Below are 18,564 nucleotides of genomic sequence, written 5' to 3'. Positions count from 1 at the left end.
GTGGTCTCTGTGTCCTTTTCTCTTGGCAAGCTGGAGAGCTTGCTGTCAAACCTCGACTCAGATTTTGCAACCGGTCCAGACGGCATCAGCCCACGTCTCCTAAAACCTGCTCTGCTGCTCTTGCTCACCCTCTCTCTGTTCTATTCACCCTCTCATTTGCTCAAGCTCATCTGCCATCTGCTTGGAAATCAGCAAACTTTACTGCCCTGCACAAAAAAGGTGCAAAAACAGATCCTTGCAACAACAGACCAATCAGCCTTCTTCCAATTATCAGCACGGTTATAGAATCCATCATCGCTTCAGACATGAAATCCTTCTTCTTCTTCTACAATGGCTTGATTTCCGATCATCAATTTGAAGTCACACCAGGTCATTCTAACTTGGATATGCTGCTGCTTTCCCAACAATGGAAGGACATGAAATCAGAGCCATCTCCCTCGACATATCACATGCCTTTGATACGGTCTGGCAATCCTGCCTTACTCCCCAAACTCTCTTCCAATGGTATGCAAGGTTGGGCACCCTGCCCTGCTCACTAAACTCTCTTCCTATGGTATCCAAAGACATCTCCACTCATGGCGCACAGACTTCCTCTCCTGTCGCAGCCAACGTGTGACCCTTAATGGAGATCTCTCATGCCCTCTTCCTGTCAAGGCTGGATTTCCTCAATGCAGCTTTCTGAGCCCTGTTCTTTTACTGATTTTCATCAATGATCTCTCTGACTCTCTGGAAAATCCTCTTTATCTCTTAGCTGATGAATCCATCCTCTGCCGTACCATCTGTCATCTCTCAAATGGGCAAGCAGAAACTTCTTCGCTCTCTGCAGATCTGGGTAAAATCACAAACTGGTCCAACACGTGGAACATGTCTTTCAATCCGGACAAATCTCACACTCACTACGTCTCTCCGAAAGTACCGTCTCGAAAACCCCTCCATATACTTTCTCAACAATCCTCTTGAAGAAGTCTTTTCATTGAAGCTTCTGGGTCTCATTATCTGCCATTATCTTTGCTGGGAAAGCCACATTTCCAACTTGGCCTCCAAAGCCAGTCGCCGACTGGGCATCCTCCATCGCGCAAAGTCCTTCCTTTAGCCCACCTGAGCTCATGACCTCATACAAAGCTTTCGTCCACAGCCTGATGGAGTACTTCTCTCTCCTCTGGGCTGGTGCTTCCGCCTCCCACCTTTCTCGACTTCACGCAGTGGAAAGCAAGGCATTTCGTATCATTGGTATCTCCCGTCATGAGGCTGAGTTTTTGGATCTCTCACCACAGGCAGGTAGGTGGTCTTTCTCTCTTCTACCATTTCCTTTCCGCCCCTGCCCCCCCCCCGCTCTGTCTGTGATATGTCCCCCCCCTCCTCCACCATATTTCTGCAGGACGCTCAAGGTCCTCCAGCAAACTCTTTCTGGTAGAACTTCCAAAATCAAGAATCACTGCTCACCTTCACTCTTTCGTTCCTCTTTTTTCAAGCCTTTGGAAGAAACTCCCACACTCTCTTCAATCCCAATCCTCCCTCCAGGTCTTCAAAACAGCTGTTCACCACCACCTCTGATCTTCCCCCATCCAAATCTACGATCTTTTCTACCCTCGTTAATCCACCCCAAACCAACCTCCTTCAAATCCCCTACTTTCCTTCCTGAAAGTCCCTGTAGTGTCCATCTTGTTTACCCCGTGTACCCCGCCCCATCCCTCTCCCTTCCACAGATCTCCGAATGTCTTTGTTCCCCACTGGTTTTTTCTTCCCCCTCCCGCCCCTCACGTCTCCTGCTCCCCTTGTTGCACATTTTGTCTGTTCGCTCTCCTTCGACCCTCGACATTGTATAAAATTATATATATATTATTATTATTAGGCAGGACGGCCGATTTTCTGTTCGGTTTGGTCAGCCTATTTTGTACTACTAGCAGAGAACCCGCCCAACGGGTGATCTTATTCCAAGCATGCAACACATTTTTCTGATGCACACCTTTATTTGGGTGGTGTGTAGGCAACTGAAAGCTCTGTTTCTGCAAATACAAAATTACCCAGGCAAGAACATTCTGTCTGCTTATAATTCAAAAAGCCTCGCTACACTGGAAAATGTAGGGACAGGAATACTGTCCTGTAAATGGTGGAGACTTGTAATACCCTCCCCGACCTGGAGGTGGTGCTACACGATACACATTTGCATCGAGAATTTGTGTTTCCCCCCTTTCCCTTACCCCCCCCCCCCCATACAAGACCACCGGCAAAGATAAAAACACCCATATACATTAATTGGGGTCAGGCTAATCCTATGTGGTAAGTCTTGATGTAATTGGCCCACAACTGCAGGAGAAGTCTCATGACAAACACAAACACACACAAACACCGGGCCGTGAATTATAGTTAGGAAATGTTCGAAATTCGGGAATACAGGCTTACTGGATATCAATTTTTATTCCCTACTATTTCACGATGTTTTTCCCCAGTATTTTACTTTATTTCATTTCCTGGTCCACATTGATGAAAAGCCCACTGACAAAGTCAAAGAAATCAAAAAAATCAGTAAATCGACATTTTCTTAAGAGAAATTTTTGAGAAAATACTCCAACTACTCCAAATAGTAGGCACAACTTTGCATTGAAACAACAAATATACACAACAAATAAAAAACATTAAAAACAAAAAAATTACATTTTGGGGTTTTCTTCAAATAACAAGATGAAAATTTTTTTTATTGCACATATCGTCATTGAGCCGACATCGTATATAAAAGCATAACAACAACAATACAAATAGTAATAATGTATTTTGGAAGTTAACTTCGTTTCAGTTCCCGGGTCCATCGGACCCGTGTTCTGCAAAGTCGTCAAGATTTTTATCCATGAACCCTTGGGTTAAAACCTCGAAGGCCCTGAAGACCTTTTCGATCCTGAAAACCGCAAAGACCATGAAGACCCTTGAATATCCCGAAAGACCCCTTTTACCTTTAAGACCCTTTCAACACTTTCAACGCTTTCAGATCCCTTCACCCATGAGACCCCTTAGACCAACGATCTTCTCTTATTTAGAGGAGGGGCACTTTTGCTGATAAGAAATTAGTGTGAGCCGCCACACCGCCTGCAGAACTTCATAATGGTTGCTGTTGGGCCCCACCACCACATACTCTTCTTCGTTGTGGTTAACTGGGCTGCAAGTGTAATTGTTTGTAGACTGGAACCGTATCGTAATGTACTTATGTTACTTTTATGCTTCGCATTGGAACACTCATTTGAAACCATTGGGTCAATTTGATAGCATTTATGTCAGATCATGATGGGGTGTTTTCACATTTGTGTATCATCGGCAGCACGTCAATATTTGGGGTAACCCCCCCCCCCCTTTCAACCCCTTTTTTGGGGGTGCATCCAGATTGGGAGCAAAACCAAAAATAAGACGCACGCCACTTTAGGCCACCAGAGGCCGCCAGTTGCTTGTGGGCCTTGCAACGAAGAACAGGGCTTCTTCAGTGCTTGGTTTTACGTACCATTTACACCCCTTACAAAAAAGAACCTTAATACCATTTACACCCCGTCCACCCTTCAGACAAATTAGAGAGCTTGGACCCACGGCCATTGAGAGCTTTATGATTGCTCGCATAACATTTGGCAACCAATCATCGTGTACTACATCCACACCATGACTGTACTATGCGGAATTTCATTTTCACGTTATTTCTCCGAAATTAGCTCAAAGAGTGGGTCTCGGTGTCTGTCCGTCCATCCATCTATCCGTACATACGCACGTCTGTTAAAATTTGACTAAGACGTCTCCTCACAAACTACCCCCACTGATATGGACCAAATTTGGTATGATGTGTCAGGACAGCAAGGTCTCATGGGAGTTTTGTTCCCCATCCGGATGTGCCCCCTATAAAGGGGTTCAAAGGGGGTTTCGCCTGAAATATTGATATTTCATTCAAAAAATCTTCTTCTCAGAAACTGTCAGACAGATGCAGACCAAACTCGCCACGAGGCATCGTGACCATTGCCCGAACCTTAAGTTATGCATCTCGTGGCCATATGGACACTGGAAAGGGGGCCACGGCCTCCCTCCCCTCATCATTTTCACCCTACCTTTTCAGGAATGAACCATCAGTTCCCCACAGAGGGATTACATCACATTTACATCACAAGTTATTTGCATTTTTACCCCACACCAGCGAAGTGAAAAGTGGGGTCAAGCATTTGGTTCATGTCCTTCCTTCCATCTGATCAGTTTATGATAGAGGAGCTTACTGAAATTGAACGTTATATTTTGAACACGAATCTGAACATTAATGGAAAGACAAGTTTCTCATTTTACCATACTTTGCCTCTGAATTTGTCCTGACCGCACGTGCGCGGAGAGGAGTGAGATAATTAATTTTACTCTGTCTTACTGCCTGTCAATCAAACAAACTTGAAAATCATTCCAAACTGGAAACTTACTGTTTATAATGATGTCATAAAGGACACAAACAACAGGCACGAATAACTAATGTTACGTGCTCGATAGGGTGGTGCAATAGACAATGGGTAAAACGGCAGTAAAAGCCGGAATCAACTTATTGATTTGCCTTTAAACCTTTATTTAAATTGAATTATATACTTGAACACTGTATACCGGGCGTAGTGTCGTGCGCCTGTAATCCGGCTCCTCAGAGGCTTGGGTTGGAGGATCGCTTGATGACGGGCGTTCTGCGCTGGGCCGCGCTATGAGAGGGTGTCGGGCAGCCCAGAATCATGGCGAAACCCAATCCTTATCCCTGTGTCGTAAGAGGCGACCAGGGTTGCGTCAGGAAGGGCATCCGGCGTAAAACCTGTGCCAAATCAGTATGCCGATCATAACGGATGATCCGCTGTGGCGACCCCTAACGGTAGCAGCTGAAAAACGAACAACAATAACACTTGAACACTGTAGAACACAAATCACCTTTGTAACACTTCCAAGAACCTGCCTGTGGATCCCGCCTTTCAAGAACCAAGAACCCACCTTCCAAATTCCCAGTTTTCCCTCAGTTTCCTTCTGTATCCGTCTTGTCCACCCTGTGCATCCTCTCCTGCCCACCATTCCTTCCCACACCCATTGTTTGTCTCAGTCTCCTTCTACATTGGCCTTTAATTTTGCTGTCGGTGTTTCCCCCCTGTCTATAGGCCCAGTCACACCTTGACGTTTTAGCCAGCTTATGCCGATTTTTGAACAATTTGTCGAAAACGCTGGCACACGTCGAATACGTTATGGGTGAGTTTTGGAAACATTGAGAGCTCGCTGAAAAACACTGCCATACGTCGTAGTACGCTGGCTTTAAACGTTGTACTTTGCGGTTGTCCTCAAATTTTAGCATGCTTGAAATTTTACGACTTATGCCGGCGTATGACTCGCACGTTCCGCTACGCTGGCCATAAGTAGTAGGCACGTTATGCGATCGTTGACACACGTTACTTGTAAGTTAATCATAAGTCGAAACACGTCGAGGTAATGTTTAGCGAACCCGAAACTTATTTCTAACCTATGAGTAACGTGTTGTAGGCACGTTACGCGATCGTTGACACACGTCGACACACGTTACTTGTAAGTTACTCATAAGTCGAAACACGTCAATGTAATAATTTGCGTGTGTTCCAGACTCCCTGGTTTTTTTTTTTTCTTCTTCGGTATGACGGTGATGTTGACACTTCCATTTCTCCGGCGGTTATGATTTGAATCGTTGTGCGGCAGCCTTTTAATAGGCTATGCCACGTGATCGTCGGCGATACGTGCAGTGCGCTATGTATAAGTTAGACTATCGTTGGGCATAGGTTGTGAACGCCGACAACAGGCTAAGCATTCGTTGGTATAAGTTATCTATAAGACAACGAAACGTTCTGTGTCCGTTACTAATATGTTATGCATACGACCAACTCGTTATGAATACGTCCGAATCTTTAAAAAAAAACATCAAAATTTCAACATAAGCCAGCGTTTTACATACATTTTGATACGTTGCCATTGCTGGCTAAAACGTCAAGGTGTCACTGGGCCTTATACTGTTCCTTTTATCCTGATGCATCATGATCCATTCAGTGTGCTCGTACTACTTCTGCTTTGAGCCTCGTCTGTGTATCCAAAGAAAAAAAGAAAAAAATCTCAACTTTTGCAGTACAGTACTTGGATATGTTCCATACGGTGGTGGATGTAAAAGGAGCTGTCAAGTGCAGCGTCTTGGAAGAGGACGTGGCACGTGAGAGGGTGCATTATCAGGTTGAAGAAGATACCGCCGATATGGCTTTGTACGATGTTGATTGACGCTGCGTTCTATGGCGATCAATAAAGACTCCATCTCATAAGCTGCGACTCAACGTCATCTTATTACAGCATATAAGGAGCCATTGTGGATAAGACTGCTACAGTAGCATAAAATTTCCAGATTTTTAAAAAAATGAGGTTTAAAATAATTATTTTATACAATTGAAGTGAAGTATATACTTGAAAACTGCATGGGCCCTCATGTTCGGTGAACTCTATAATATACCCAGTTTTTCCTGTTTCTGTAATTATTTTCATATTTGTACAAATATATATATATATATATATATATATATATATATATATATATATATATATATATATATATATATATCTTTTTCTTCTTTCGGCTGCTCCCATTAAGGGTCGCCCCAGCGGATCAGGACCTTTTGGATCCCAAGTCGCTGCCCTAACCACTGCGCCAACACCAGGCTTTATATATATATATATATATATATATATATATATATATATATATATATATATATATATATATATATATATATATATATATATATATATATATATATATATATATATATATATATATATATACATACACACATGTATATATGTATGTGTGTGCATTGATACACGTATATTTCAACCTACGAAGCAGATTTCACATTTCATTTTTAATATATATATATATATATATATATATATATATATATATATATATATATATATATATATATATATATATATATATATATATTTGTCCCCAAAGTAGTGCTTCATGATTGATCTAATAAATGAATGTACTGTACCTGCATTGTGATTAAATGTCATTACAAAATGCAACACTGAGATATCATTAACTCGTGAATGGAAAATTATTGACTTTGATCAAACATTTTAGTCATCATGGTGTAATACTTTAACAACACGAAAATTGGTGCAAGAGTTTTGCCAATTTGCCGCAAAATGCTTTGAGTCGGATGCTTGTTGTCTGCACCTGCCTCCTGCAGTCATGTACTCCTACGTAGACCTCCACCCACTAGCTCTCGCTTGCTGTCAAATAGTGTTAACGCATTCCATCCACCTTACATACTTCAAGCGAAGCACAGCTTTGTGCAAAGAAGATATTAAATGGATGAATACCTGGCTTTTATTCGGCGGTGTTGTTAAAACACGTTTGGAGATTTTGACGTTGAGATTGTAGGTGTTCAGAACGTGATGTTAGGACAACATGATGTTAGGTGTTCGGTGTGCAAAAACCAACAGCAAAAGTATCTCACTTTTGGGTCTCACTATCTGCCACGATCTTTCCTGGGAAAGCCACGTCCCCAAGCTGGCCTCAAAAGCCATTAGCTGACTGGGCAATGGGCATCCTGCATTGTACGAAGTCCTTCCTTGGCACACCTGAGTTTCTAACCATTTACAAAGCTCTCATCCACAATCTGATTGAGCACTGCTCCCCCCCCCCTCCTCTGGGGTGGTGCTCCTGCCTCACACCTTTCTCGGCTTCACGTTGTGGAAACCAAGGCTTTTAAGATCATTGGTGTCTCCCACGATGAAGCTGTGTCTTTGGGTCTCTCACTCACCAGAGGCAGGTCAGTGGTCTTTCTGTCTTCTCCCGTATTTTATCTGGCCTTGCCCCTCCCCCCTTTGCATTGTCTGTTATCTGTCCCTCCCCCTCCCTATATTTAATCAGGGTGCTCAACATCCACCAAAAAACCCCTTCTGGTGAAACTGCCAAAATGAAGAATGACTGCTCACCTTCACTCTTTCATTCCTCTTTTTTTTTTTCTCGCCTCCAGAACAAACTCCCACACTCTCTTCAATCCCACTCTTCCCTCCAGGTCTTCACAACAGCTGTTCACCACCATCTCTTATCTTCTCCCATCCAAATCTACGATCTTTTTTACCCCTGTTAATCCACCCCAAACCCACCTCCTTCAAACTTCAAATTGCCCGTTTTCCTTCCTGAAACTTCCTGTAGTGTCCATCTTGTTTACCCAGTGTACCCCGCCCCATCCCTCCCCCTTCCACAACTATCATATTGGCTTTGTTCCCCACTATTTTGTGCTTCCCTCTCGCACCCCTGTTGTCTCCTACCTTGTTATATGTTGCTGTGTATTTGCTCTTACACGAGCCTCGACTTGGTATTCAAAAAAACAAACCAGTAATGCCAAAGTTATGGAAAAGACAAAGTATCAGCAAAGTCACAAAGATCTAAGTGGTTAAGACACCAATTTTTCCCTATTGCAACATACCCGTGGAAAACCTGGATGATCATGAGGGCAAACAGAATGAAGATGAAAACATTTGAACCGTGGCGCTGGAGGAAATTATTCTGTATTCTACGGACAGCGAGGGGCAAGCGAAGACAAAGTGGCGTAATACAGGAGATTGGTAAACCAGGTACACTATATACCATTGTCAAAGGAAGGGAAATGAAGTACTTTGGGCACATTGTCAGGCAGGATGGGGGAAAACTGGAAAAACTGATACTGTTGCGTAAAGTAGAGGAAAGGAAAAACAGAGGCAGAAACTAAGGTGGACAGATGGTATTGAGAGCTTAATTGGGATGATATAATTTAAAATCTGAAAAAGAAAGCTCAGGATTGTCATTCATGGTGTAGTTTCATCATACAGGTACGCTTGCAATGGTCGTATCAGCACTTCCGATGGACATGAAAGCAATTTGCAAGTGTTGTGCGTTCAGTGGCAAAGCCGCAAACTTTGGACGGTGAAGTGTCATGATATGGGGTGCTCTTGCTGAAACCTTTCGCACAAACTTGGTCTATATCCATGGCAAGCTCACAACAGATCGAAACATTATTGAGATGTTGCAGCGACATGCGTTGCCTACCCTTCAACAACATGGTCCAGGAATCATCTGTATGCATGGTAATGCCTCTGCTCACAAGGCCATTCGAACAAGGAACGTTCTTGTCGATGCCAATGTTAATGTCATGATACCCTGGCCTGCCATCTCCTCGGATTTAGATCCCATTGAACGTCTCTGGATATCATTGATTGTCACATTCGAATCTTGGCAAGACATCCACAGCCCCTCGATGAGCTGGAACTGGAGCTGATTTGGATGTGGAATGTCAGTCCCCGGGCTCAGATTGGAGTGATCCAAAGGGTCAATGCGATGACGGTGCAATGCAGTGATTGCTGCCGGAGGTGGACGTACCCGGTATTGAGGTTGTTACTTCCATTTTGGATCCCAATGTGATGACATTCAGCACAATGCAGCATTACTTGATTTGAACACAATACAATTGACACGTACGAGGTTATTAATCAGCATTTGTCTCTGTCACCTGTTTGCACATCATCTTTGTCCCATGATGTCGCATAAATACATTAACAACAATCACGTGCTTGATTTTTCTGGCAGAAAGTGCGTTGCACAAAACCGTCATTCGGTGATTCATCAATTTGTGTGGATGTTAAACCGGGCGTCCTCTCTGCCGGTATTGGTTGGCACGAGTAGACATTAAAGATCCTACCGTGTCCTTTGAGAGGAGTAGGTGAGCTATCGCCGGCACCATGGACAAATTCCTAATTCCCACCCTCACTACTGTTGGGAAGGCATTGGCAAACAGCCCAGTACATCCCTTGCCAAGAAATTGCTTCGGCAGCAGAGTAAGGGACATCAGAATCGGGGAATGTTCATGGGAGAGCGGTCACATAAATCATGCATACGTCTCCAGACAGAGAAACCAGACAATACAGGGCTTGACTTCAGACAAACACTGCCGGTGATCACGGTGGCTTTTACAGAAGTGATGTAACTTACCACGAGGGCATCCTGGGTGTTGGCAATCCCATCTTGTGATGCCAACCCACGAGGTATAACCATGCTCCAGCCTATAAATGCTAAGCATCAAGTACGATAATTCCATTGAGTTTATAAACACCAAAACTCCAGGAATAGTCATGAAGACCATTTGATGAAGATCCCTTACGTTGATATCCTTGTAAAATGGGAAATGCTATCAAGAAGCAAAATCTTTCTGTGACTCATTGGGACTGACTCAATCGGTCAATTTCCCGACCCGGATCTCAACCAATGGTACTCTATCTCTACTGGATCTGATTTTGAAAAAATTTCCCTGAAAATATCTGCTGTTCTTCCTTCGCTCCAATCGGTTCTTCCGACCACGCGCTTGTCAAAGTAAACATCTTTACTTTCCTTCCTGAAAGTCCCTGTAATGTCCATCTTGTAAAACTCCGTGTTCCCCGACCAATCCCTCTCCCTTCCACAGATCTCCTCATGTCTCTGTTCCCCACTGTTTTGTCCTTCCCACTCCCTCCCTCTCTTGTCTCATGCCCCCCCCCCTTGCTGTGTTACGTGTTAGCTCCCATACGAGCCTCGACAAGGTATACAAAAAAAGAAAGAAAGAAAGGTTTTAGGCCTATTTCATAAACTGTGCTAACATGTTAATGTCCAGGCCTCAATCCAATGAGTTTGTTCTCTAAAATGTGATGGAGACCAAGCATGAGCCGGTGTTACAATGCAGTTTGATATCATTCCAGTCGAATGTCATTCGTACGTCATTGTTGAGCAAACTTCACATCTCCTGTAACCAAGCGGGAGGCCATAGTGGAAGAGATCTCAAGTACAGAACAAGCTTCCAAAGCAACCTCCAATGGAAAGGATGGATAAAAAAAAAATCTGTGGTCTGGAAATAAAAACCACAATAAAGTAGTACTTCGACACGTCGAAATAGACTTGCTTGTGTGACATGTTGCTGATTCAACTTTCTAAAAAATATTTTAAATTATATATATATATATATATATATATATATATATATATATATATATATATATATATGAAGGGCTATAGAACTGAGTGCTCTTCTTTCTCTCCACAGGCACCACTTAAGGGTACAGCAAGGAGCCGCTTCAAGCACTCAGATGGTAGTACATCATCTGACACAACGACAAACAGCTTTGTGAGGCAGGTAAGCCGCAGCTTGAACAATGGGAAAGGTCAGGTAATCGTCGTACGTATGCTTCATCGGAGCACATGTTGCGGCGCTTCTTTCAACCTCCCAACCTCATTCTAAATCCTGTCAATCTTCACCATGCTCGGCTGCACCCAATCGATCCGTTCCACATTTCATCATGCTTTACCACCTGCCTGCACTTTTTTTTTTTCAACTCACCACATCATCACAAACATCATCATCACATTCGGGCCAAAAGGCACACCAGCTAACCAGCTTGGTGACCGAATGAAAGATGCGGCAAGCTGTTAGGGTAGATTTACGGGGGTAGAAAAGATCGAGGATTTGGATGGGGGATGATAAGAGGTGGTGGTGAACAGCTGTTTTGAAAGCCTGGAGGGAAGAATGGGAATGAATAGAGTGAGGGCGTATATTTTCCTTCATTGTTTGTCTTGTCTAATTTTATTGTTTGTCTAATAAATTCATTACAATGAGAAATGCAGTACCATGAAAACAAAGCACTTTGGTATTCTGATCTGAACACCGATGCTGTTTGCACCGGCTTTAATTCCTCCGACGACGTTTACATGTCAGTTGTGTTGTGTTCGTATCCTCCATGTATTTTATGAACTTGGACAGTACCTGCCCTTCGGGCGATCTTGTTCCAATTGTGTGCAATATGTTCTTCTGACAGATCCCTTGATTTAGGCGGTGTGTAAGCAACGGCTCGCTGCCTCGATCGCTCTTGAAAAGAATATTAACCTGGGTTATGTATTTGATGCGAAAGCATGCTAACTGGTTATGTTTAAAGATGATAATACATTGTGGTTTTATATCTCAGATCATTCCAATTGCACCGTCTCCACCCCCCCCCTTCCTTACGAAAAGGAAGAAAATGCCAAGATGAGAGAAAACAAGCTCAAATGAGCTTGGATCCTCGTCCTCTTAATGATGATGTCATAAAAACGACTATGACGTCATTGTGATGTATCAGGTTTGCGATAAGTTATCTGTGCTAATGCCCGGCTTGATTCCCGCAAACAAAATTCAAACAGCTTGCCTCGTTTCGGAGATAATGGTATCTCCGATTTCCATTAGCGGTGCTATTATGACGTCAACTTTTTTCTAGGAAGAATTTCCAAAATCGGAGATGGTTACTGCCTGCGCGTGGACTTTCTGCATATACATGGCAAGTTTCACGAAGATCCGATGAAAACTCTGGGTTGTGAAACAAAAAATGTCAAAAAATAGGAATGACGTCATAAAAATTGATATGACGTCAGTGTTGTATCATATGCGCGGTAATTCATCTCTGCTAATGCCCTGTTCGATTCCCGCAAACAGAATTCAAAAAGTTTGCCTAGTTTCGGAGATAATTTTTTTTAGGCGATTTCCATTAGCGAAGATATTTTGACGTCATAACTTTTTTTTTTTCTTGGAGGAATTTTCAAAATCGGAGATTGTTACTCTCTGTGCAGGGTATTTCTACATATATATGCCAAGTTTCAGGAAGTTTTGATAAAAACTATAGGCTGTGCAACAATAAAGTCCACAAGAACAACAACGTGAGTAAGACATGGAGATCCTCCACGAGGATCTAAAAAACAACAACAACAACAACAACAACAACAACAACAACAACAACAAAAAACGTTTTTTTCAAAACTTGATGGAATCAAAATTTAAGTTCTCACAGACACAGCTTCAGGGTGCTCTCAGTGATCCCTGAAAGTTTCAACTTCCGAGGTCAAATGTCCTTCGAGGAGTGGATGAAACGTACGACATACCGATACATACATACATACATACATACATACGTGTACACTTTCCCTCCATTAAATAACGATGCACTCTCATGATTCTTACCAACTACAAAGGATCTTATGATTTGTGATGAAATTGATGGACGGAGTCCAGTTACTCATATAATTCCCTTTGCTTGGTCCCTTTGTCATGTTTATTTATTAATTTTTTGGGACAGTATACCTACTTTCTGTATTAGAAATATTTTAATGCCATTTGCTCCTGAGGGATGATCTAAATATTTTGGATGCAAAAATGGCTGAATTATTGATATCCTTCCTTTTAGTGCGTGCCATTCATTCCCATTCGCTCATGCTGTCCATCACCTCCTTCCTTCACAATGCATCGTGTACAGATGGCCTCTCGTGTGGTCTTTATTTACTTGCTTGCATTTTTACCGTCACCATACACTCGTTATAATTAGTTTGATGTTGGTAAATACGTTTTCCTACAGATATAATGTTTCACTTTAACACTTTCTGGCAGAGGCTTCATTTAATCATGACACACACACACACACACACACACACACAATGAGGAATCGTCTTCACTTCGATCCATACGATGAGTCGCAGACTGATCTTGAAACTTGAATGACTAAGATGCTTCAAATGCTCAAAATAAACCTTCGAATGGACTCATCAGTCCTCTGCTCAGAGAGATTCCCAATAAGTGCTCCTTATTTAACCTTGGAGCCATTGCATAACTGCTCCAAATGTAATAATGGGTGGAAGTATTGCTCAAATTTTCTTTAATTTGCCTTGTAAAATCGTTCTAACGTACAATTTCATAACATGCGCCGAAGTTGCATCAAAGCATCAGATTTGGATTCTCATAAGTTGGAATAAATTTTGTAATATGGGAAAAATATCCCTTTTATTGCATTGGGAAGGAGAGTGAATTGTCAAAAGGTAATGAAAGTTATTTGCACCATGGATCCATCCATCCATTGGGACCATACTATGTGCAGAGCGTTGGTGCTGCCGAAGTAGTCTCCTTGGCTATTGGGCACAATTCTGGACGGGTCGCCGCTCCGACACAGGATACCAGTACGCTGGCACTCATTTCGCCGACCTCGGAAGGATGACAGGCAGAGTCAACCCCACCTGGTATTAATTCAACATCCGAGCGGGATTTGTACTCAGGATCCTTGGATGCCAAGCCCACCACCTGAACCACTAAGCCAACACCAGGAGCATGGATAGAACTGTGGATGCCTCTCATTATTCTACAGCAAATTACTTTCAATATCTGGAAAACATTATCCAAGTTCAAACTCTTCTTTCACCCATGAGAGTTATGTCGTTATACGAGCACTAAGATTACCTTTAAATCGATGTCTTAGGTTGTGTTTGTACTCTTCGGTTGTTGAATAATTATTGGCGTTTACCACATTTGAGAGGTCACGCGACTCCCTCGCCAATCTTAGCGATCGTTGTGATGTCATAATTTCACATTTTTGCACATCTGATACCACATTTGATGATCAGAGCTCACAATCTCACCAATTATTTCGGTATCTGGGTTGAAATCCGAAAACCATTTGGGCTTTTTATAAAGCATTGTATGTATGGATCGACCATCGGAGGTGGCGACAAGTGGTGGCTCATAAGTTATAAATTGTGAGAAAATGACTGCGTAAACCCCCTATAGTCCAGTAGCCGCCATTCACAATCACGATGTGGACACGGAAATTGTTGGTACTGTGAGGTTTTATGATAGATTCATGAACCGTGGGGGTTCTAAATGCAGAATCAATCATATTCCAGTTTGGCATCTTTGGGCGACTCTCAGAATTTTCATAAATCCAAGATAGCTGTCACCCAATAATGGGTGAAATACGAAAATGGACATCACTTTTGAATGGAACATGCGTCTCGGAGAGCTTTTGATTGTGCAGCTTCATTTCTCATGTTGAAACAAAGTTTTGACGTTTCCTAGCAACATAAATCCAATATGGCTGCCATGCGATCAGGCGAAGACAGAAAATGGAAATAACTTATGCCTGGAACATTCGAGAAGGATGATCCTGGTGTCCAGTTGTTAGAGAAATCGAACGTGGGTTCCACTGCCATAGATTTTATTCTTGATTAGAATGGTAAAGAGAGTGCCATTGCAATGAATTGACATGTTCATTTCCTACAAAGAGTGCACGGCATCAAATTACAAGTGAGTGTGCGAAGCCAGCAACAGAAAAGTTGCATGAGAAACCAGCGATGGACTGACCACAACATTAGATGCGCATCATGTTATCAATCAGGCTTAATTCCTCCTCTTCCTCCTCCTCTCCTCTTCCACCCGATGCGAATGCTCTTGTTCTCTTCTCTTGGACTTGGTTAGAGGGTTGTGACACTCATCAGAAGCAGAGCAGGGTAGATTAGCTTTGAGGCAGCTGCAGTTGGGCCACGTGCATGCCTTCCTCTCAGCTCTGCACTGGCAACTAACAACATCCATCAACTCAGGAGGTGCTGGAGGTCCTGTGGTGGTGACTCAATCAGGCACATCATTCACGATTTCTCAGCCAAAGCTGGTGATCTGAAAGGGAGGGGCACTTTGCTTGTCTGCTGCCTTCCAGAACATCACCAACAGATGAGCCCTCAGCATATGATAATGGAGGTTTTCATCCGTTAGTGGCAGTGCTTGAAGTTGAGGAGACTTGCCCTAATTCATCGAGTAAATTGTGTACCTCGCCGCATTCATTCTCGTGCTGTTGGACAGACCAGAGAGTGCACAGAATAACTCTATTCCCGTCTCTGCAACTCTGCCTCTGTCGCAGTCTCCTTGCCCAGAACATCATACAGCTTGGGAAAGTCTGCAGCCATGAGTTTCTTAAATGCAGTTACTTTCCCTTTGTTATACGGATAGGGAACGGTGTCACAAACGGTCAGTGCATGCATGCCAAGAAGCTACCCTGACTTCTCTCCTTGCTTCTTAGCTATTTGGGAGATGTTGGGCATGCTTCCACCGCACCTCTCCATTAGAACTTGTCCTGCAATGATGTACTTCTATACAAAGTACATGAGATTGACAAACACATCTATGTCATCACTGAGGATTTGAATGATATTCTTTCCTTAACAGGCAGCCTTCAGAACGTAGCTCACCATGAGGACATCAGCCTTTTCATGGCCGAGAAGGCCCTCGTCCTCACCAATCATCAACACGTTCGTTCCAAGGTCACGTGCAGAGCAGGCATGAGAGTCTTCTTTTATTGACTTTACTCTTTGTGATGACATCTCTAGCAGGAAGAGGAGAAGTCAGTGTCAGGTTGTTGGTCGTGCTTGAAGCAGTACCGTCGCGCCATCTTGGTATCGTGCACTCCCTTGGAGTTCCCTCAGTATACTTGCAAAGTTTTGGACCACTTGGTTTCATGGTTTTGGAGTTATGGAGGACACACACACACACACACACACACACACATTATTTTAGATATGGAGATCAGGAATAATTTTTACTCTGGGATGTACTCTTGATGGAGAGCGAACTGCTCGCTTGGGATGATGGAGAGTGAACCGCTCGCTCGGGATGACGGAGCATGAACCGCTCGCTCGGGATGACAGAGCGCGAACCGCTCGCTTGGGATGACGGAGAGCGAACCGTTCGCTCGAGATGAAGGGGTGCTGCAAAAGTCCGCAGTGAGTGAACCATTCGCTCCGAATGATCGTCGTGTGGTTCCACTATTTACTGTGAAGCACTCGGCAAGTGGCTTAAGCACTGAAACAAGCACTCCAAGTCAATGGTTGATGAGGACTGGCTGGCCAGGCTGTGGCTGCATACCATATAGGATCCCTTTAACTTCAAAGCCAGTCTTCACCGCATCCGCAGAATTGCAAAGTTTAAGCGCCCGTAAAGTATACATCGCAGATATTCCGCCACGTTGCCTGCTCGTCTGTGCACGCGTCACGTGGTACATCGGTTCGCGGTTCGCGGTCCACGCAAACGTTACAACTTTGTTTTAATATGTCCGTTTTTCACCAGATTTGCTTTGATTCCATGTAGAGCATCTTGCGAAACCTCTGAAAATATACACAGATCTGGCAGACGATATGTATAAGCAGTCCCCTCTGGGGGGACACGGTGTGAGGTCGAGCAATGAATGCATTAAATCATATAGCTCATTGAAGCTGGTTAATTTTCGCACATTACTAAATTTTTGTTCACTCAATATAATTCTCCAAACAGTAGAAAATGATAAGTTCAATGTTTCGGAAATTTCACATTTTCTTGTGTGTGTATGTGGAGGAGGGAACATAGCGTTGCTTGCTTTAAAGTAAATAAGTCTAGAGATTTAGTTGTAAGACTCGTTATTTCTTTAAATTATCAGATTTCACTGCAGGTTTTGACACTGATTTAGTCCGTTCGATATCCGATCCTCAAAACCGCAATCATATTTCGATGATCCACTTTAATTAGTCCGTGAGTGTAGATCATTGTAAATCGTGTCATGCAATGCATGAAATCACTGCAAGTTCCTAATTTGAAATGTTAGCACTTACAAAAGGGATGTGTACAGCGATTTGTAGCTATGATGAACAGGCATTTGATAATATGAGTGAGGAAAGTGGGGGGGGAAAAAGAAAAAAAAAAACCTTATCGTTAAGAAATCGTCACCTATTTCAAGGCCTGGTTGAACAGGCCATAAAACATGGCGGCTTCAGACCCCTGCGAGGTTACCCAGGAGACGCCTGAAGACCGCAAAGAGCGAAGTAGCCGAGGATGTGCCTGATAAAGGATATAATAAAATCTGGCTGTTAATTATCTTCAAAAGGGGTGTTTTAATTAAGCCGAACACCCAATTTTAAGTCTTGCACTTCCGTGGAGATCCCTTAGTATGCATGCAAAGTTTCAGGCTGCTTGGTTTAATGGTTTTGTAGTTATGGAGACACACACACACACCGACACGAATGAGTATAGATTACCCGAGTATCATCAAGGCACGGTGAAAAGGTGTGTGAAGTTTCCCCTCAATCTGTCCAGCCGTTCTGGAGAAGATTTTTGAAGGTTTTCGGGTGAATCCAAGATGGCTGCGAGACTATGTGACCTTTGACATCATAGTTATCAAACTTTATTCAACATGGCTCGTCGAACGCTTATGTGCAGCTTCACTTCAGTCTTTAAAGCGGTTCTGGGGAAAAAGATTTATTGACTGATGACGTCATAAAAAAATTTTCTGTCTCCAATCGATCCCGAGATGAACCTCACAAATTTTCATACGAATATAATGCAGCGCTCTGTGTCGAATTTTGACCGGGATACCGCTTCACCAATGATGTCATCGTCAAATCACTCTTATTCCCCATGCAGAGTAGTGGCCAGATGCCAAGTTTCAATTTTTTCCATGGTGCTGTTTAAGAGATAGAGGTATAAAGTTTTTCCCTTTTTTTTTTTCCAACATGGCTGCCATCTCAGGGGACCTATGACGTCATGATTCTCATTTAAAAAAAAAATTATTTATGCATAATCGCATCTCTGGTTTAAAAATTATTTGTCAATCGGATAAGCGGCTGCAGAAAAAACAGAAAAAATTTGCATGGACGTACATACGGACGTACGGACAATGCCACTGGTGTCTTCGTCACCG

The 18,564-nt window shown here is 43.0% G+C and overlaps 1 protein-coding gene across 2 annotated transcripts in view; it reads left to right on the top strand.

Annotated features, from left to right (window-relative positions):
- The window catches only part of LOC147029343 (voltage-dependent L-type calcium channel subunit beta-1-like), a 333,734-nt gene that overhangs the window by 25,147 nt on the left and 290,023 nt on the right, over positions 1 to 18,564 (top strand). For both annotated transcript variants that reach the window (XM_085872338.1, XM_085872336.1), the window contains exon 2: positions 11,106 to 11,195. In XM_085872338.1, coding sequence (XP_085728464.1) covers positions 11,106 to 11,195 — 90 coding nt within the window. The remainder of the gene's footprint in view (positions 1 to 11,105; positions 11,196 to 18,564) is intronic.

The sequence above is a fragment of the Eptatretus burgeri genome, chromosome 3 (assembly GCF_056783735.1).
Source record: "Eptatretus burgeri isolate ZD-2024b chromosome 3, Ebu_testis_v1, whole genome shotgun sequence".
NCBI classification, from domain to species: domain Eukaryota; kingdom Metazoa; phylum Chordata; class Myxini; order Myxiniformes; family Myxinidae; genus Eptatretus; species Eptatretus burgeri.
The sequence above is the reverse complement of the archived record's forward strand: the minus strand, read 5'-3'. Positions and strand labels throughout refer to the sequence as shown.